The 20944-nt window shown below is 43.0% G+C and overlaps 1 protein-coding gene across 3 annotated transcripts in view; it reads left to right on the top strand.

The window, feature by feature from the left end:
* The first annotated feature begins 3501 nt into the window (after positions 1–3501).
* The window catches only part of PAPSS1 (3'-phosphoadenosine 5'-phosphosulfate synthase 1), a 120005-nt gene continuing 102562 nt past the window's right edge, over positions 3502–20944 (top strand). The window contains exon 1 of one of the 3 annotated variants that reach the window (XM_055587914.1): positions 3502–4405. Coding sequence is in view for 1 of the 3 variants with exons in the window: in XM_055587912.1 (XP_055443887.1) it covers positions 8165–8224 (60 nt within the window). In the remaining 2 variants the exon portion in view is untranslated. Of the gene's footprint in view, positions 4406–7985; positions 8225–8405; positions 8664–20944 lie in introns of those variants that run through there. The other 2 variants (XM_055587912.1, XM_055587913.1) reach the window with 2 other exon arrangements.

Genomic DNA, 20944 nt, shown 5'->3' with positions numbered 1-20944 from the left:
TTTGTTCACTCTACAAATGAATTAGAAATCTTCTCACAAGTCCCAGAGACTCTAAAGGAACTTTCCTGAATCTGTGGTGATTCCCTCCAGATGGAAACCAAACATTCCTGGCTGCTTCTAAACCACCACACCAGTTCCTCAGCTGGTAAGGATTTAACAATGGAATGTGGAAGGTGACTGAGATTCTGATGATCATTTACCTCTGGCTTGTGTGGCATCAATTTTCCCAGAACTCCTAAGACTGATGCTCTGATATCACCAGGGTAAATGACTTAACAATATTACCAAGCTTACTTACCTGTTACTCTCTCACTGAGGGAACCTGTGTACCCAAAGGGTTAAAATACACTTTGCTCCAGGTTTCCTAACTTTTATACCTCCTCAGTTTAGCTTAAAATATTTAATTTTTTTCTTTTCAGTTTTGATGACATTTGAAATATATAGTTAAATTACAAGAGAGATCTAATGTCTTCAGTTAATTACTTAGTTATAGATATTCAGGAATGCCCACCCGTTACTTAGAGCAATAGTTCTTAAAGAATGGTCCTCTCTCACTAATAGTCTTGCTTCATACTAAATGAGAAAGTAAAAGCCTTCGGTGGAAATTCCCTCATCTTCCCACCACCTATACAAATGGACTGGCATCTCTGCCCCTCTTCTCCTTTTAGCTTATTTTGCATAAATTACTTACTGTCCATCAAAGGTCCATCTTTATTTGTGCTCTGGATTCTCAGTCACAAGGACCTCCATCCATCAGTTACCGCCCCCCCACCTCTCTGTTGGCTCATTCTCATCAGCATACAATTTACTCTAGTTTCTCCTTTCTTTTTAAATTATCTTATTTTGATTCTGTATTATCCTTCAACTATATCCCATGTCTCTGCTCCTTTTTTCAAGTCAAACATCTTAAGGGCTATTCTCACATGCTCACTTCATTTGACTTCTAATTCAGTCTTTAAAAAAAACGTTTCTTGCATGCATATGTCAAAATGATATATCCTAATAGAGTCAAATAATCTTTTAAGGAATTTTAAAACAGAGAGCAAATCCTTAGTCATCTTCCCCTTCTCCCCCAGTTTCCTTCCCTGGAGGCAACTACTCAAGTCTTTTAGTGAATTTCCTTGGAATTCCCTTGAAACAATAGGTACATTGCTATTCTTGGTCTTTATGTTTTACACAGTATTTCTTATCCTCTCACTATGGAAAATGAGGATTTATCTCTCCTCTTCTATCACCATCACTCACACACACACACACACACACACACACACAAATTTTATCCCCTCAACCTCTTCAGCTAGTCATAGCGCAATTTTGTTAATATTTATGTTCATAGTTTACCTTATTATGTCTACGTGTGATTTAGAGCTGACCCATGTAGTAAAACTATTATTAGTCTTCCTTTCCAGCATGGTATTTTTCTTCTAGAGACAGTTTCTTTTTCTTTTTTTCATTTTCTATTCTTTTTTTTTAAGTGGACATATATGGTTTTCTTTGAAAAATTGTTTTTTTGTCTTCTTAAAAAGAAAAATTCTCACATAAAAAAAGAGATAGTGTAGAAATATGCTTTTTTAAAAAGAGACACTCCTGGTGCCCATCTATATCCACTCAGCCCTTACTACTGTGGAGCAGGTTATTTTGACTTCCACCTGTGAACTCTTTCCATAAGAGTTTTCTTTGGGACTAGTGTCCGCTCTCTTGAGGGGCACTGCAATCTAAAAGTACCAGAATGACTACTCCCTGGAAGCAGTCCTTAAGTAATGACTGAAGGGAGTCGTATAAATGCCCTAGCTCTCTCCCTCAGGTGATGTACTCTGAAGGACAAGTTAAAAGCTCAGAACTCTGAAGTTCAAGTTCCGAGTTCCCTGCTGAAAATAAGCTCCAGTCTCCCACAATGAATGCTTGATAGCACACTCATTATTGACTACCATCTTGTTTCTGTATCACTCCACCCATGGTGTTGCCTGGGATAACTTCCCAAATAAATGCCTTGCACTTGAATCTGTCTTTCCATGCCTGCTTCTTAAAAAATCTAAACTAAAACAATAGTGCTGGGTATTTCCTGTTACATCACTTTTTAGGATGCCTGATATCTGCTGTCTCAATTTTAGAGATGCTAAGACTGATGGGAGGCTACAGGTGGTGTCAGGCTCATGTCTCCATTATACAGTTCCCTTGCCTACCTGTATTAGTCAGGGTTCTCCAGAGAAACAGAACCGGTAGGATAGACAGATAGATATTTATCATAAGGAACTGGCTCACCTGATCATGGATGGTTAGAAGTCCTAAGGTCTGAGGTCAGTAAGCTGGAGCCCCAGGACAGCAGATGGTGCAGTTCCAGACCAAGTCTAAATGTCTGAGGAGGAGGAGAGCTGAAGGTGTATATTCCAGCATGAAAAATAGCAAGCTCGAGACCCAAGAGCCAATGTTTCAATTCAATTCTGAAGACAGGAAAAAGACCAGCGTCTCAACTCAAGAAAGAAAGTCAGGAGGAGTTCCCTTTTAGTTGTAGAAGAAACATTATTTTGTTCTATTCAGGCCTTCAGCTGACTGGATGAGGATCACCCACATTAGGGAGGGCAACCTACTTTACTGTCTTACTGATTCAAATGTTACTATCACTCAGAAACACAGACACACCCTAGAATAATGTTTAACCAAGTATATGGGCACCCCTCGGCCCAGCCAAGTTGACGCAAAATTAGCCATCACATTATCTTTCACCTAACACTTTTATCAGTTACTAATGGTTACTGCCTGGTCATATCATTTACCTGGTCAGATGTTTAAAATGGTGATTTTTTTTAAAATGCCAGTATTCCTTCTGCATTTATTAGCCGAAATTCTATCCATATGAACTTTCCCTTCCTTATCAATTATTTTATTACCCTGAAATATAGTTTGTACAGAAAGGAATCAATAAATTTATCTTTTCTGATGACTTGGTTTTCTAAGGAGTTATCAATAATTTAATCCCAAACTCAGAGAAGGCAATGGCACCCTACTCCAGTACTCTTCCCAGCCTGGTGGGCTACAGTCCATGGGGTCGCACAGAGTCGGACACGACATGAGCGACTTCACTTTCGCTTTTCACTTTCATGCATTGGAGAAGGAGATGGCAACCCACTCCAGTGTTCTTGCCTGGAGAATCCCAGGGAGAGGGGAGCCTGGTGGGCTGCCGTCTATGGGGTCGCACAGAGTCGGACACAACTGAAGTGACTTAGTAGCAGCTTAGCAATCCCAAACTATGTCAGCTGTCTAAATTATTTTCAGTATGTCACTCCCATCGGATGCTCTATCAATTTCATCTTCCTAAACCTAGCTCTCCAAGGATTTTTTAACTTCATGAAGAAGCTTCTGGATGATTATCCTCTAGACCTAATCCATAGTGGTAATCCCGGGATCTCCCTTCTTTAGAATTCCCTCCAGCTGTTTCCTGTGTGGGAGCTCCTATTCTCTGAATGCTATGTTTTTCCTTGTTCTATTTAAGTGAAGCATATCCCCCAGGTTTCTTTAAGAGAGGGTGTACGATAATTCCAAATTCTACGTTGGAAACATTTTTTCTTTTCTTCATGGAAATACTTTTTGTTTTAGAGCATTTGTTTTCTAGCTCTTGGTGTTTTTCTTGACAGCTTCAGTTCCTATTTTTTTCCTCTTGAGAAAAAAAATTCTGCATTAAAAGACTGTGGAGTCTGCTTTTTATCAACTGCTAAGTGTATGAGGGAGACAGCAGAGGTGGGGTGGGAGAGGCAGCCCTGCCAGCTCTGTAGGGCTGAGGAGCACCCCAGCCGTATTTCTCTCAGCCGTTCATTGTGGGGAGAGCCAGCTTCAGTCCATTTTTACTCCTTATTCTTTGTTTGTGAACTCCTTCTCCTTGGAAACTTGTAGGATTTCCAAACAACTTCAGAGCACTGGGGAACAGTGTTTGGAAATTTCACAGTGCTGTGCTTTGTGTGCTTGATATTAATTAGTTGGACATTCAGGGAAGGTCTGAAGTCCTTCAGTGACAGGAAATTTTGTTGAATAATTTTCTTGGTTATTTCCTCTGGTGAACTTTCTCTTTCTGCAACTCCTAATATTTGAATTTAAAATTTTCTAGACTGTTCTTTCAATATTTCTCATCTTTTGGGGGTTTTTTTTGCTCTGCATCTGAAAGATATTGACATCTTTCTTCCACTCCTGCTATCTTGTTTTTAATTTCTAGGAGCCCAATTTTGTTTCCTGAATACTTTTGGCATTGCCATTTCATTGGTAAATCTTTCAATATGTATCTCTAAAATTACTCCTTTAATAATAACAACACTTTTATCACAACAGAAAAAGTTAAGTCTTTAATATCAAGAGTCTAGGGACTCTTTAAATTTCCTGTGTTAAAAAAGATTTTTTTGTTTGAAGCAGTATTCAGGTAAGTTTATGTATTTCAATTGCTTATTTTTCATGTTATGTTTTAATGTTTAGTTCTTCCTTATTTATTTTTTCCAACCATTGAGTTACTGAAGAGTCAGGTCATTTATGATGTAGAGTTTTCCACAGTTTGGACTCGACTGATTGTATTTATGCTGATTTTACATTTTCCTCTTTACTCTGCATTAACTATAAATTGATGTAACCTGAAGACTTTATTAGAATCAGATTTGACTTTCTTGGGGGTATTAACACTTTAAGGAAGCAAAAAAGTTCTAATGTTCTTTATTTTCATGATTTAGCAGCCATTGATGATCATTGTCTTTATTATTTCATTTAATGGTATAATATGATATTATAAACTTATATTTCTTTCTGAATTTATTAGCTGTATGTCTACAAACAAAAAATTGCTCTCATCAGCTTTTTAATTACCTGACTTACAGTTAGTGCATGGTACAATTAGCAAATGCTTAATATTTTCCTTTTGTCAGTTTTCAAAATAATGAGTAGGTTTATTAGCATCTTCCAAGGATTACAATGAGTTCTTTTTAAATTGTCATCATTATGAACATTTAGATTTGAACGTATTTGATTTGTCTCAATACCTTATAGATTTTACCCCTTTTAGTCCTCTGATTGTGTGATTTTATTTTTAATTATTTATTTTTGGCTGTGTTGGGTCTTTGTTGTTATGCAAGGCTTTCTTTAGTTGCAGCGAGTGGCGGCTACTCTCCAGCTGTGGTGCAAAGGCTTCTTGTTGTGGTGGCTTCTTTTGTTGTGGAACACGGGCTCTAGGTGTCTGGGCTTCAGTAGATGTGGTGCATGGGCTTAGCTGCCCTGAAGCATATGCAATCTTCCTGGATCAGGGATCGAACCTGTGTCCTTGCATTGGAGGCAGATTCTTCACCACTGGACCACCAGGGAAGTCCCTAATTGGGTAATTTTGACAGAGGAAAGCTTCTTTTGTTTGGCTTCTGAGTCTTTTTTACATAATCCTACTGTTTTTTTTTTTTTGTGACAATTCCTTGTTTTGGATTTGACAAGTTGTTTCAGGTTCATTTGCATGATGTCTGAAATAATAAATTTGAATTGATAGTATCAATGTAAACTTATGATACATTTTACCTGAAAAAGTCCATAAATATTGACTAACTCAGAAGCATTAAACACTCCTGGAAGCCTAGATTGTGATATCTAAGAAACATTTGCTTCTGAAAACCAGGAATCCTGGGTCTCCTTAGAGAAATGGCTGATTCCAGATGTGGTATTGTGTTTTCACCTGAAGCTTGGGATCCTCTTCCAAACTCATTCTGTTATTGGCAGAGTTCAGAAATTCATTGAAATTAAGTTCTATGTACAGATTGTAAATGAAGAATCCCCAAAGAAAAAGCTATAAGGAACCATCAACAATTTGAGGATCAAATTTTTAGAGACACTACTCTGACAGCAGTGACAAGAATGGAGTGTGTGGGCAGTAGAAGCACAAGATGCTTATATACAGAGATAAGTTGTGATTCTTCCTGGATATGGGGAAGGCCTAACACTAAGACAGTAGCAGTAGGGTAAATAAACAGGGGACTGGTTTGCTAACTATTAAGAATGTATGACTGTCAGCTTAACTGATGCCAACTTGGACATGTACAAATTCCTATCCTTCCACTGACCCTACCCAGGACTGTACTTTGCAGTAAATCATTTTACTGTCATCAAGAGCTTTGTAGTTAATAGATACTATTTAATAATCGTTAGGATTCAGTGGCTTCCCTGGTGGCTCTGATAGTAAAGAGACAGCCTGCAATGCAGAAGACCCGGGTTTGAAGATCCTGGGTCAGGAAGATCCCCTAGAGAAGGGAATGGCAACCAACTCCAGTATTCTTGCTTGGAGATCCCATGGACAGAGGAGCCTGGTGGGCTGCAGTCCATGGGGTTCCAAAGAGTTGGACACAACTGAGCGACTAACACTTTCACTTCAGGACCCAGTGGCCTCTATGCTGTCTTAGTCCCTGAACAATGATGAAGACCTTCCCTGACATTTTCCTAGAGCCCAGGAGACTAGTTAGCTGTCTATAAATCTTGACTTAGGAATGCACTTCCTGTTTCTAAGCACTACTCCCATTCCCTTGGCTAACTATAAAACTGCCCCAATGGGCCCTCAGCAGCGTATGCAGTGCAACTGCAAATGCCTCTGGATCATAGTCCTTCTGATCCCATCCTGTAAGTTACTGAATAATAAACAATTCCGTTGATTACATGGACTTCCCTGGTGACTCAGACTGTAAAGAATCTGCCTGCAGAGCTGGAAACCCGAGTTCCATCTCTGGGTCTGGAAGATCCCCTGGAGAAGGGAATGGCAACCCACTCCAGTATTCTTGGCCTGGAGAATTCCATGGACAGAAGAGCCTGGTGGGCTACAGTTCATGGGGATGCAAAGAGTCGGACAGGACTGAGCGACTTTCACTTTCACTGACTACATGGAGCTGCCTGTCTCATTTTTTTCAGTTGCAAGATACCTTCTCACTTTGGTGGGCATTTTTCATTTCCTTTTGTCCTCCAACAAAGAGGCAGTAACGTCAGGTCTTAGGGATTGGTGTGCGCGTGTAGGAGAGGGCACTGGGTTATGGGGAAGCGCGGCAAACAGTTACGGAAAAGCCCTGAGAGTGGTGGTTTAGTCGCTAAGTCGAGTCCGACTCTTGTGTCTCCAGGGACTGTAGCCCGCCAGGCTCCTCTGTCCACGGAGGTGGAAAGAAAGATAACTCCCAGAGGAAGCTCCCTCCATCCCCAGCCCATCCTCAGGTGAAGTGGCCACGGAATTCTCATGTGAGTTTGAAAATGTCCTCTACAGATGGGCATTCTACTCAGTGGTAACCAAGGGCTCTCCCTCAGCCTGGACTTCATTCCTCTAAGGATTTCATGAGAAGCTAATAAAATACATGCCCCTTTTTGACTTAGCCGGTGAGAAGTACCTGACACAAATCTCCTCAAGAGATGTCTTCTAGTGTGGACGGAGGCACCTGGCAGAAACCAGAAGAGATGTTAACTACTGATGGTGTATTGACTTTTTTTTTTAATTGTTGGGCAGAATTTGAAAACGAAGCGGAATGTGTGGACAATAAACTGTTCAATCTTCTCTTTGAGATGCTGGAAAATTCCTTTTTATATGTGCCCAAGCCGAGACGAGCACCGATTTGGAAGATAGGAAACTGGTGACCGGGCTTATGGAGGAAAAGACAGGGGCGGGAGACCACGTCAACGTCTTCTTTCCAGTAAACAGCAACAGGGAGCCAAACCCGCCAAGAGCTGGGAGGCTGGTACCTTGTCTCTAGGTGGAGGCTTGGGACTGGGGTCCAGGTGGAGGCTTGGGACTGGGGGGGGGTCCAGCCTCCACGCATGCGCAGCGCAAGGTGCGAGCCGGTGAGGGACCGGGGAAGTTCCACGACTACCTTCTCAGGCTCCGCCCCTTCTCAGAATCAAGGGGGAGGAGCGTCGTGCGCGCTCGCGTCGGTGCGCGCCCTGAAGCCCGCCCCCAACTCCTGCCTCTGGTCGCTCCACCCCCCACACCTCTGCCCCGGACCCATTTCGGAGGCGCGGCCGACGCGGCGCGCAGTCAGAGCCACGAGCACGAGCGCGTGCGTACGACAGCGCGTGCCAGCCCTGTCGCGAGGAGGCCCCGCCTTCCCGCCCCGCCCCAGCCGGCCTCAGCTCCTTTGGCTTCGCTCCCGGCGCTGAGAATCCCGGTACCCGCGCGCGCTGTGTAGCCATGGAGGTCCCCGGTAGCCTGTGCAAGAAAGTCAAACTGAGCAATAACGCGCAGAACTGGGTGAGTCGAAGCAGATGTGCGGAGGAGGTTCTGAGAGGCTCCGGCTGCAGATCCATTTGGAGCCACTGCCCGCTCCTTCTGCATCCTGCTTGGAGAATCGGAGAGGGTACCCGAGGCCGCGGCTCCTTCCAGCAGGGGCGGTGGGTGGTGCCTGGTGGCGTGGCGTGGCGTGGCGTGGCTGGGGCGGGGGTCTCGGGCTGGGCTCTGCAGGCAGTCGGAACCACGGCCCGTGGGAAGAACGCCCGCTTCTCCCGCTCCACGGCTCGGATGAGACCTCGAGGACTATCTTTCGGGAGTGAGCTGGCGGCTGCTGAAACCTCCGGCGAGGGGAAGCTGCCCGCATCCCTTCCAGTGGCCTGAAGGTTTGCAGAGGAAGCGGAGGCCGGCGCCTTTGGTGCATTCCTGATTTTTCTTGGCTCTGCCAGTGCATTTAGCCCAGGTTTGGGTCCATCTCCGTGTCTTTCCATTTCTGACTTACAACATGAAGGGAGAGTACCCAACAATGTGGCCATTCATGAGTTGAGACTGCCCTGAACTGAGGTTCTTTGTGACTCGGTGTTAAATTGGAATATTTAACAAATAACGTGGAAACTAAAATGTAGGGGGAAACTAATGGTTTATAACATTTAGCAAGGACTGCCAGTTGGCTTTGATGGGGAAATGTTCTTCCTCAGAAGATTGCTTCCTTCCTTAATTATTCTTGCTAAGAAACTGCTTTAAGCTAAGCTTTTGTAAGTGAGGTGGGAGTAGGGTGGGGGAGGTGGTGCCCAACTCTGGAGGCCGGAAAGGCCTTGGTTTTAAGTCTGGATGGAATTTTTTTTTCCACAGTACAGCAAAATCTTGAGGTTTAAATGCAGCCTTGTAAGTCATCATTACCGTTGGTGAATCGAAGGAAAAAAAAGCCATTTCAGACAAGTGTTCATTTCAAGTCATTAATTTACCATTTCTGAGGTTACCAAGGATTCTCACCCGATTCCTTTCTCCTTCTAAGTTACTTCACTCTTCCTTTAGGTGATGAAGAGGGAGAGGAGATAAAAGGTGAATTCGAACATGGAGAAGGAGCCCTGGACTACCAGTCTGGTCTCTGTTTCCAACGTTGCCCTTTAGTAGTTGTTTGATCCTGAGTGAAAACACTGGACTTCTTTAAACCTCAGCTGACTTAAAGATATAATAGCCTGTACTTCTCTAGACAGTTTTGAGGAGTAAAGAAGGTAATGATTTGAAAAGGTCAGTGATACCACTGCTATGCAGTTGTTGATATTGCTCCTGTTACTCTGAGGTATTTCCTGTTTAGGGACAAAGGGTTGGTTAAATTAGAGTATTTACAGGTCATTTCAGCTACACCGTCTGTAACTCATTTACTGTTCCACTTGCCAAAAAGTGCATGTGCTTTGTAGAAGCCCTCAGAGAAGATGAGAAATGAGGAACTCGGTGCTTGCCTTCCAGCTGGTCATGGCCTGGTTGGGGTTGTAGTTGGCATTTGCTGGGTGATGAATATATCATTACAGGCCCAGTTATTTGATCACAATTTAGAGGAGAGATTAGTTTAGTCTGGATGTTTTGGAGAGGATTTATGGAAGAGAGGCCTTCCCTGGTGGCTCAGACAGTACTCCGCCTGCAATGAGGGAGACCTGGGTTGGGAAGATCCCCCAGAGAAGGGAATGACTACCCACCCATTTCATGGACACAGGAGCCTGGCAGACTACAGACCATGTGGTTGCAAAGAGTTGGACAGAACTGAGCAACTTTCGCTTTTGTGGAGAAGTATGTTTAGGTTTTTGAGGTAGAGGGAAGCTGTATGAATAAGGTCTAGGAACAAAAATAATTTATATTATTTATTGTAATATTATAACTACTATAAATAATAATAATAATTGTTATTTACTCTAGGAACAATGAAGAGACCTGTTAATATACTCTGGAGGGCTTTTGTTGACTGGAGATAAGATTAAATAAGTAGTCTGGGGCTACTACGCTATATAGTTGTTAATGTTTGGCTGCTGAGTTGAGACTAGATTCTGTGAGAGATTTTTGATGAAGCTAGAATTTTTAATTTTATGGCCTTGTAAATCTTTCTTTGCCCCAATAGGGAACACCCATCATCTTTCCCTCTCATATACATCACCTGATAGCCACATGTGTAGAGAATGCACACACCTTTCCAGTTCCCAACACATGATGAAATTGGTATTCCAGAGGGACTGGTCTGCTGAAGAAATTAGATGCTGTTAGAGCCCACATGTAGAAAGAAGTCCTGGAGAACAGACAGGGTTATGCTGCTGCTGCTGCTGCTGCTGCTAAGTCTCTTCAGTCATGTCTGACTCTGTGCGACCTCATAGACGGCAGCCCACCAGGCTCCCCCGTCCCTGGGATTCTCCAGGCAAGAACACTGGAGTGGGTTGCCATTTCCTTCTCCAATGCATGAAAGTGAAAAGGGAAAGTCAAGTCGCTCAGTCGTGTTCAACTTTTCGCGACCTCACGGACTGCAGCCTACCAGGCTCCTCCATCCATGGGATTTTCCAGCAAGAGTACTGGAGTGGGGTGCCATTGCCTTCTCCGAGACAGGGGTATAGTGAGGTTTAAATGAATTAATAGGTTTGAAGCATGCCTGTGCATCAGTTCATGTGTTTTTCTTCTTATTGCTATTAACTCATCCAGTCATGAGGGTGCAACTGGAGCTGGGCTGACGTGGTGGTGGGAAACAGAGTAGCTGCTTTAACAGCATGCTAGGAAGAGTTATGAGGGACTGACCAGAGTTAGGGGATGAAAGAGGGAGAGGTGTTAAAAGATGGTTTAGCCCTGGGAGTTGGGGAGAATAGTTGTGGCATGCAGGGGATTTGGAAAATAGGTTGAGGGCTGGAGTGATGGTGATGACAGTTAAACACTGAGGAAAGTTGACTGTTCGCTGGAGACGGTTTGACATGATTTGGTAAATTACTGATTTTCTGTAACATTTTTAGAGGTGAGTATCATGAGAGACAGTGGTTTAAAGCAAGGATCCTGGAACTGACTGCCTGGTCTTGATCCTGGGTTTCACAGTTTACTCATTGTGTAACCTGTGGCTAGTCACTTAATTTATGTGCCTCTACTTTGCTCCTCTAGAAGGTGGGAGTGATAGTCTCATAGGGATATTGTGAAAATTAAAGGAGTTAATGTGTGAAAAATGCTTAGGACAATGTCTGGCATATAGCATTATGTGTCTGTTAGCCCTTATTGCCTTAGTGTTACGTTTGTTAGCCCTTTATTCTCTTTATTCCAATTGTTGTTCAGTCGCCCAGTCGTGTCTGACTCTTTGCGACTCTGTGAACTGCAGCAAGCTTCCCTGTCCTTCACCATCTCCCAGAGTTTGCTCAAACTCATTGATGTCCATTGAGTCGGTGATGCCATTCAACCATCTGATCCTCTGCCACCACCTTCTCCTTTTGCCTTCAATCTTTCCCACCATCAGAGTCTTTTCCAATGAGTAGGTTCTTCGCATCAGGTGGCCAAAGTATTGGAGCTTCAGCATCAGTCCTTCCAATGTATATTCAGGGTTGATTTCCTTTAGGATTGACTGGTTTGATCTCCTTGCTGTCCAAGGGACTCTCAAGAGTCTTCTCCAACACCACAGTTCAAAAGCATCAATTCTTCAGTGCTCAGCCTTCTTTATGGTCCAACTCTCACATCTGTACATGACTGCTGGAAAAACCATAGCTTTGACTATATGGACCTTTGTTGGCAAAGTCTTGTCTCTGCTTTTTAATTTTTGTCATAGCTTTTCTTCCAAGAAGCAGGTGTCTTTTAATTTCATGGCTGCAGTCACCATCTGCAGTGATTTTGGAGCCCAAGAAAATACCAGTTAGTGTCTCCATTTTATTGATGAAGAAGCTGAGGCACAGATATCATAGAGGTTGTAAGAGGTGGACCCAGTATTAAGCATGCTGCAGGTCTTCCCTGGTGGCTCAGATGGTAAAGCGTCTGCCTACAATGCGGGAGACCTGGGTTTGATCCCTGGGTCAGGAAGATCCCCTGGAGAAGGAAATGGCAACCCACTCCAGTACTTTTGCCTGAAAAATGCCATGGATGGAGGAGCCTGGTGGGCTGCAGTCCATGGGGTCACTAAGAGTCAGACACGACTGAGCGACTTCACTTCACTTTCTGTAAGGGACAGGCATTCTTAGTAGAGATAGTCTGTAGAACAAGCCGATGTGTGTGCTCAGTTGCTCCATTTTGTCCAATTCTTTGCAGCCCCATGGACTGTAACCTGCCAGGTTCCTCTGTCCATGGGATTTTCCTGGCAAGAGTACTGGAGTGGGGTGCCATTTCTTTCTCCAGGGAATCTTCCTGACCCAGAGATTGAACGTGCTTCTCCTTCATTGGCAGACAGGTACTTTACCACGGAGCCATCAGGGAAGCCCACAGCTAAAGTACTGTCATCTCAGTATAAAAATGAGTTCAGTACTGTCACAATCAATACAAAATTATTACGAAATATGCATAAGTATATATTTTACACAGCACACATCTCAGTTCAGACTAACCACATTTTAAAACCTCCATAGGAACATGTAGGTAGCCAGTAGGAATCGAGTTAGGTGAAGGTTGGAAATAAAGATTTGCTGGTTAAATTTGAGTTAGAGAATTTAGAGAGAAGGGCGGTATCTTCATATACCTACAAAAATAGTAAAGAAAATAAAAAATGCAGAGGGCCCTGTTAGCCTCCTCTTATCTCAGTCTGACAAAACATCAGATGTAATGAATATCATTCCCCATCTGCTTGAACCTTTCTCCGTTGGGACTGGTTTTCATCTGCCTTTGGAAAACACTTCAGAGTGTGTGTTAGTTGGCCCTCGGTTCAGACCCAGGTGTCACTCATCCATTTTGTAGACTCACGTTGGCCCAGATCCTTTGTTCGAGCCTGCTTTATGGTGGAGTTGGACCCTTGCTCCCCGCAGATTAGTCTGAGATCTAGCGCACTGGAAGCACGTTCAGTCTCATTCTGGTCTGCCGTTCCAGTCCCCTCTCTCCTCCACTCCCCAGATTCCTATAACTCCATATGTCCAGCGCCAGTTTTCTTTCTATACCTTACATTCTCAGGGTTTTACACAAGCTTTTCCTTCTGCCCTGATGCCTGTTGACCTTTATCACCTGTGGAAATCTTCAGAGCCTCAGACGCCTTTACCAAAACAGTGTGGCCCTCCTGTGTCCACACACTCTAGCGTGTAGGATGAATTGTTTCTGCACCTCCGTATTACATATTACGTTGTACTCTGCTGTTACCATGTAATCATATTTCGTTACAGAGGTTTTGTGTATACACTGAGCTTCTGCTGATATAATAGGATGGGGATAAAGGTTAGGGTGCAGAGTTAGCTAGGGTACTTCTGATATTAAAAGGCTTAGATAATTTACTAGTAACTTAGCACAGCTTAAATAAGAGAGTAAGCTCCATATGGGGTAGGATTCAAATTACAGTTTTGTCACTTACTACCTGTGTAATCTTGGGCATGTTACCTAACTTCTCTGTGTCTCAATGTCTTCAAATGTAACAATGTGGATAATAAAACATAGCTTGTAGTGGAGCTAACAGGGCATACCTCGTAGGGTCATAGCAAGGTTTAAATCAGTTAATATATTTAAAGCTCTATAGCTGCTGCTTTAAATGGGCCTTCTTATTTATTTAAGGCGTTAAATTTAAGGTGTTCTTATTTATTAAGTCATCAAATATTTTCCACCTGGTTGGTGTATGCCTTTGTCCTAGGTGCTGGAGATGCAGTCATAAAAAGACAGACAGGGCCCGGCTCTCATGGATATTGCATTCTACCTGGGAGAGAGTTAATAATAAAAAAGCAAATAAGTGAATGAGATACTTTTCCCTTTTATCAGTTCTCCTTCTCTGAGCAGTATGTCCCTCATACTGTTCAAAGCCTTTCATAGAAGGCCAGCAGCTCATTCTGGATTTGAAGGAAGAGTGAGGTGATACAAAAGTGAAATAAGCATGCAGAAGTGGAACAGTATGGCATCTGAAAAACGATCCATTCCTCCTTCAGAGCATGGACCTGGCTGAGGGCAGGGGCGGGTATTGAGCTGGAAGTTAGGGAGTCACTGCTGGAAAAGTTGCCTGAAGGAGGAGGAAAGCTGGACTTCCGCCAAGAGTGTGCCCCATTGTTGACTGACCACAAGAACAGGAAGGATGGCAGGATCTAGATCTGCATTGTCCAGTATGCTAGCCACTAGTCATCTGTGGCAACTTAAATTTAGTTAAAATGAAAAATTCTGTGTTTCAAGCGCTACATTTTCATAGGAAGCTCGTGGCCACTGTTTCGGACCATGCAGTATAGAACATTTTTATCATCTCAGAAAGTTCTATGTGATAGAGCAGGTCTAGATAATAACTCTGGGATGGCTACTGACATTGTTTTCCTACTTATTTGTGTATTTGTTTTTACTTTCTTCCTTGGGGAAGGAAATTTTGAGAGATGGTGGCAACTTTGGAATCCTGGTTTTGGACAGTTCTGCTGTTCAGGGTACCCAGCTGCCAGTTAGCCTCCCCTTAGCACAGTGACTTCTCTAAAGTTGGAACGTGAAATAAGCTTCCCCAGCTTGGCTCTGTTATATTGACCTTTAAGAAGTAGTTTTCTTCTTCAGTGATTCTCAACCAGGTCAAGATTCGCCACCCCCGGCGGGTGTTTGATAATATCTGGAGACATTTTTTGTTGTTACATTTATGTGTCTATGTGGACAGGGTTCCTTCTGACATGTGTTGGGCAGAGGCCAGAGATGCTGCTAAAAAAATCCTACAGTACACAGAACAGCCCCCTCAACAAAGAATTATCACCAGTGCCGGGGTCCAAAAGTCGTTAATGCTGAAGTTGAGAAACCCTTTTCTCTGCTTTGAGTAAGAAAAAGGGGAAGTAAATTATGTAACTCAGAAATGCGAAACTAGTCATTTAAAACAAAGTCCAGCTGATACTAGCGTTTTTTCATCCACCTGCCTGGATGTTCCTGTCTTTTGCTCTGAGATGAGTCAATTACCTGTAGCATACTGACAGCAAAACCATACAACCCACCACTGAATTGTTTTGAAACATATTACTGAGTAATTAGTTCACATGGAGAGGCTGTATCTTTTGTTTTTGTTTCTGTTTTTGGCATTCGCCTAAGTGGTAATTTTTTCTATGAAATTTCCTTTCCCAAGGACACAGTCCTCTGCTAAGTATGTTTTAACTGGATGAAAATAGTGGAAAGATCGGACACTGTATAGAAATGCAGTGAGATGACTGCAGCCATTGTTCTTCTCTCTGGTTTCTTTGATGCTTGCGTCCTTGCCCTCTCCTTCTCGCTCATGTGTTTAAGAGTTCAGTTCATTGCTTTGTAGTATTCACAGTTTTACAGCCATCACTAACCAATATCTAGTTGTAGAATATTTTCATCACCCCCACAGGAAACCCTGTAGCCATTAGCACTCATCCTCTACCTTCTTCCTTTCCCCGTCTCTATCCCCTGACAACCAATAGTCCACTTTTTTGTCCTCTGAATGAAATCATACAATATATCACCTTTAGTGTCTGACTTATTTAACTTAGAATAATGTTTTCAAGGTTCATCTCATGTGTAGCACGTGTGGATACTTTGTTCCTTTATGTGATGATATAGTGGTAGGCTTTATGGATATATCACATTTTGCTTAACCCTTCATTAGCAGATGAACATTTGAGTTTCTTCTACTCTAGTTGGTATGAATGATGCTCCTGTGAACATTCATGCACAGCTTTTCATATGTACTCTTAGATGGTTAGAGGTAGACATTAGTGTATTTTTGGCTGCCCAGCCTCTAAGTCCTCTTCGTGTGTGTAGGGAATGCCCCGCTGTCACTGTGATGGGAGGCAGGGGCCTGTCACAGTATAAAGGTTTCTTTATCTGTTTGTCTGTTTATCTGTTTGTCTCCTTCTCTGAAATGTTCTTGATCATTTTTCTCCCATATCTAGGAGGGATCAATCAACAAATAATGAATGAACGAACAGGTAGGTAATCTCAGACTCATTTCTGTTTTTTAGGAATCTCTTATGGCTGGTCTTCCCAATTAGAGGTCACCCAAGGGCCATTCCTGGAGAAGGCGATGGTACCCTACTCCAGTACTCTTGCTTGGAAAATCCCATGGATGAAGGAGCCTGGTGGGCTGCAGTCCATGGGGTTGCTAAGAGTCGGATACGACTGAGCGACTTCACTTTCACTTACTTTCACTTTTCACTTCCATGCATTGGAGAAGGAAATGGCAACCCACTCCAGTGTTCTTGTCTGGAGAATCCCAGGGACGGGGGAGCCTGGTGGGCTGCCGTCTGTGGGGTCACACAGAGTCGGACACGACTGAAGCGACTTAGCAGCAACAGCCTCAGCAAGGGCCATTCCATTAAAAAATATCCATTAAGTCAATATTTAAATGTTCTTTCATCTGTAAAACAGAATAGTTGGCAAGCCATAATGTACATGCAGAGTGCAGCGTGACAATCAGTGGTCAAATAAACATGCCAGTTTCTTCGTTCTGATTCAGGAGATCCAGGATATGGCCAGCGATTCACTTTCTGACGAGCAGCCAGCTCTCTGCCAGTTTTGCTGTGGACCATGCTTTGAGACAGCAAGGTTTTAGGTGTAGCCTTTACAAGTTGTTTTCTTAACCTCCAGGAATGTATGAGCTTTTGCTGTTTGTGTTTGGCTTGTTAATGACTTTTACTGAGTGCAGACTAGGCTCAAGAAAAGAGGTTGGGGGTTGTGAAAAACACAAAGAATCTGTAACTCTTACTGCTTGACCAACCAACTCTCCCGAGAAAGTAAAAACTATATACAAAGAGACCCCTAAAAGTATAAAACAACAAACGAATCCTATGGGCAGTAAATGTTATAGTGACTGGCTGGCTGTACATGCACCAAGCCAAATATTACTTCAAACCACCCAGACTGTTGGGAAAGAATAAGCCTGACTTGGCTGTTCTGTGGCTAGAAACTGGGCCATTGAAGACTCTGAGAACAGGAGTGGAGCGTCAGAAGGAAATAACTCACTCCTGGTCCTTAGTCATTAATGTCAAGGTTTCCCGGCAGAATTATAGGCAGAATTTGGCTAGAGTGGGATAGAAAAGGAAAAGAAGGGAAGAGGCTCTAGATTACATACAGAAGTAGCCTTTAGATTTTTAGTAAAATTCAGGGATATACCTACCGTCTTGCAATTCTAATAGGTTTTAAAAATATTCTTTGGTTTATTCCGAAAAACTGGGCATTAGGAGATTGTGGCAAATCTTTTTGGAAGTTTGTTTTTTAATATGAAAAATATCAAACATCCATAAACAGTAAGCCTCCTTGTACCCAGACTGCCATATTGGCTGCCAGAATTTTTTGAAACGTAGGAGGCAAGAGGCCTGGAGGGAGCATACTTTCCTAGTGATTAAAACAATCTTTTATCCTGTATCTTCTGGCAGCCATATCCTCTGCAGTTTATAGCTTCTCAGTTTTTTGTTTTTGTTTGTTTTACATTCTACTCAGTTTAAAAAGAAAAGCAGAAGGTATTTTATGGTGCCAAAATGAATTAAAATTCATTAGATACAGGTTTCTTCTTGCCCTAAAGCAAAGTAACTTGGAAAAACATCCCCAAACCAGATGACCAAGTGGAACAGGTTTTGCAAGTGTAGCCAGCTAACGTGCGTACACAGCACCTTCCTGGTGCCCCCCACCCCCACCCGTTCCTGTTGTGTCCCCTCTCAGCAGACTCGGCTTCTGTCTCCTCCCAGGCTGCCTGGCTGGGAGCTGAAACTGGACACTTCAGGAAAGAGATGCCATGGCTTGCCAAGAGATGCAGATGTCTGTGTCTGATACCCCGTGTTTTGTGTAAAATCCTGGAAATGCAGAGCCGGAAAGTTAGGTCTGCCTCCTCAGTTTAATGGAAATGAAATGGGAGACCCCTATTAGCATTCTTCGTGATTATTGGAAGAACGTCTGTTAATGAGATGGTTCGTGGGGGAGGGGTCCCTTTGGCTCCTGAGGATCCCGCTCACTCCCAAGGGCAATGCGTAATGGACAGTCAGAGGCAGATGGACAGAGATGCTTTCTTCTGTAGCCTCGGTGATTGTGCAGGGAGATGAGGAAAGATTCTGAACCTCCAGCACTTCTTTAGGCTAGCCAGTTTTAGACAAGAATACATCTGGAAGTTGAAAATGGTTAAAAAGGGAACAATAGTCCCTTTTCGAAGTCCATGGGTGTATACCTGGGAGGGTGTTTGTTCCCCATTTTGATGACCTCTGTCTCTGACTGTTTCATGCGTCAACCTGAGCCACTTGTGTGGCTGTGGAAGCACACAGTCATGGCCACTGCTCTGGCTTTAAATGAGTGACTGCTGCCTTCAGATGCCTTGTTCCGGCTCCCCGGCAGTCATTCTGGAGCTCCCCGTTACTTCTTGCTTTTCTCTGCACTTGCTGTTCCCCATCTGGACGGGGCTTCCCTCAGAGGTCCTCAGAGGTCTTCAGTGCCTTATTCTGGCTGAAGCCTTCCCTGGCCACCCTGCCTAAACATCACCCTTCCTCTGATACTTCTCATTTTTGGCTTTATTTACATTCCCCTCCTGTTTGATGCTATTCTAATTTACATAATTTCCATATTTATCTTGGTGTATTTGCCCTCCTCTGTTTTTCCAGTGGGTTCTCAAACTTGAATTGGCATTGGAGTCACTTGAAGGCTTTAGAATGACGATCGTTGGGCTTCATCCGAAAGTTTCTGACTTAGTTTGCCTGGGATCGGTTCTGGTAATTTGCATTTCTGGCATTTCCCACGCGTGCTTGTTCAGTCACTCAGTGGTGTCCGACTCTTTGCGAGCCCATGGACTATAACCTGTCAGACTCCACTGTCCATGGAATTTTCCAGGCAAGAAGACTGGAGTGAGTTGCCATTTCCTCCTCTAGGGGATATTCCAGACCTAGAGATCGAACCTGTGTCTCCTGCCTTGGCAGGTGGATTCTTCACCAGCATTTCCCAGGAGATGCCAAAGCTGCTGGTTAGGGACCAGGCTTTGAGAACTCCTGCCTTGGCAGGGAGGATTAGAAAGGCCTCAGGAGGGCAGTGATTTTATAGGTATTTTCATCAGAAGCTAGAAGAATATCAGGCATGTACTGTGCATTCAGTAAATATCTTTGAATGAATGATGAATAAAACTGTGTTGAAGAGCTATATGAAGTATCAGATACAGACACCCAATTAAAAGAATGCTGACACTTATTTTACAAAGGCATAACTTGTTGGAAAGACCCTATAATTATATTTTTGCTCCATGGAAGGGCAAAATAGAACCTATATGATTCATTTTTTTCAATTTTAGAAAACAACTTTATTGAGATAAATTTGCCTGCCATTCAGTTTACCCGCTTAAAATGTACAATTTGTAAATACACGTTGTTTAGTATATTTACAGAGTTGTGCAACCATCGGCACAGTCAATTTTAGAGCATTTTAACCACCCTAGAAAAGAACCTTGTTCCCATCAGAAGGCACTTAACATCCCAGTCTGAGGCTGTCACTAATCTACTTTCTATCCCTCTAAATTTTCCTGTTCTCGATGGTTCACATATTAACAAATGGAATTACGCAATATGTGGCTTTTGTTACCAGCATCTTTCACTTAGTATAATGTTTTTGAGGTTTGTCCATATTGTAGGATGTATCAGTACTTCATTCCTTTTTATTAGCAAATAATATTTCCTTATATGGATATACCATACAATAAAAAAAAAAATTTTGTTTAATTATTGTGATGCACAGTGGGGTTGTTTGACCCATTGGCTTTTGTGAATCGTGCTGTTAGAGCATATGTGTGCAAGTTTCATGTGGACTTGTGTTCGCTTCTCGTGAGTATGAATCTGGGAGTGGGAATCACTTGGTGATTATATGTAATGTTTTGCAGAACTGCTCTTTTCCAAAGTGGCTGTATGTTTCCATCAGTGAATGTATGTGGATTCCAGTTTCCCCGTAACTTCACTTGTTATTGCCTGTCTTTTTAAAAATAATTTTATTTTACTTACTTATTTTTGATTGTGCCACATTTTCGTTGCTATATGGGCTTTTTTCTAGTTGTGGCGACCTGGGGCCATTCTTCGCTGCTGTGTGTGGGCTTCTCGTTGCAGTGACTTCTCTTGTTGCCGAGCACGGGCTCTAAGGCACACAGGCGTGAGTATTTGTGGTGCACGGGCTTAGTTGCTCTGCAGCACGTGGGATCTTCCTGGACCAGGGATCGAACCTGTGACTCCTGCATTGGCAGGTGGATTCTTTATCACTGAGCCACAGGGCAGCCCCCTTGCCTGTCTTTTTGATTATAGCCATCCTAGTGGGTGTGCAGTGGTATCTCACTGTGGTTTTGATTTTCATTTCTTGGATGGCTAATGTTGTAGAACATCTTTTAATGTGCTTATTTGTGTTTGTTCTTTGGAGAAATGTCTATTAAGATGCTTTGAAGCCTATGTAATTTTATACCTTTTTTGTTTAAGAAGAAAAAAATTTGGGAGAACAACAGTTGCATTCCATTTTTTTTTTTTTTACCGTTAACCATTTCATGATACCTGCAGACATTCCTTCCACACCTCATTCAGGAATCTGCTTAGATGCCACGTACTCAAGAGGCTTTTCCTGATCATCCTGTTTAAAGAAGCAGTCATGCCCTATCTCTCTTTCCAGTTTTATCCTGTTTTATTTTCAGAGAGCACTTGTCAC

The sequence above is a fragment of the Bubalus kerabau genome, chromosome 7 (assembly GCF_029407905.1).
Source record: "Bubalus kerabau isolate K-KA32 ecotype Philippines breed swamp buffalo chromosome 7, PCC_UOA_SB_1v2, whole genome shotgun sequence".
Lineage (NCBI taxonomy): Eukaryota > Metazoa > Chordata > Mammalia > Artiodactyla > Bovidae > Bubalus > Bubalus kerabau.
Note: the sequence above shows the minus strand (reverse complement) of the source record. Positions and strands in the feature narration are given on the sequence as shown.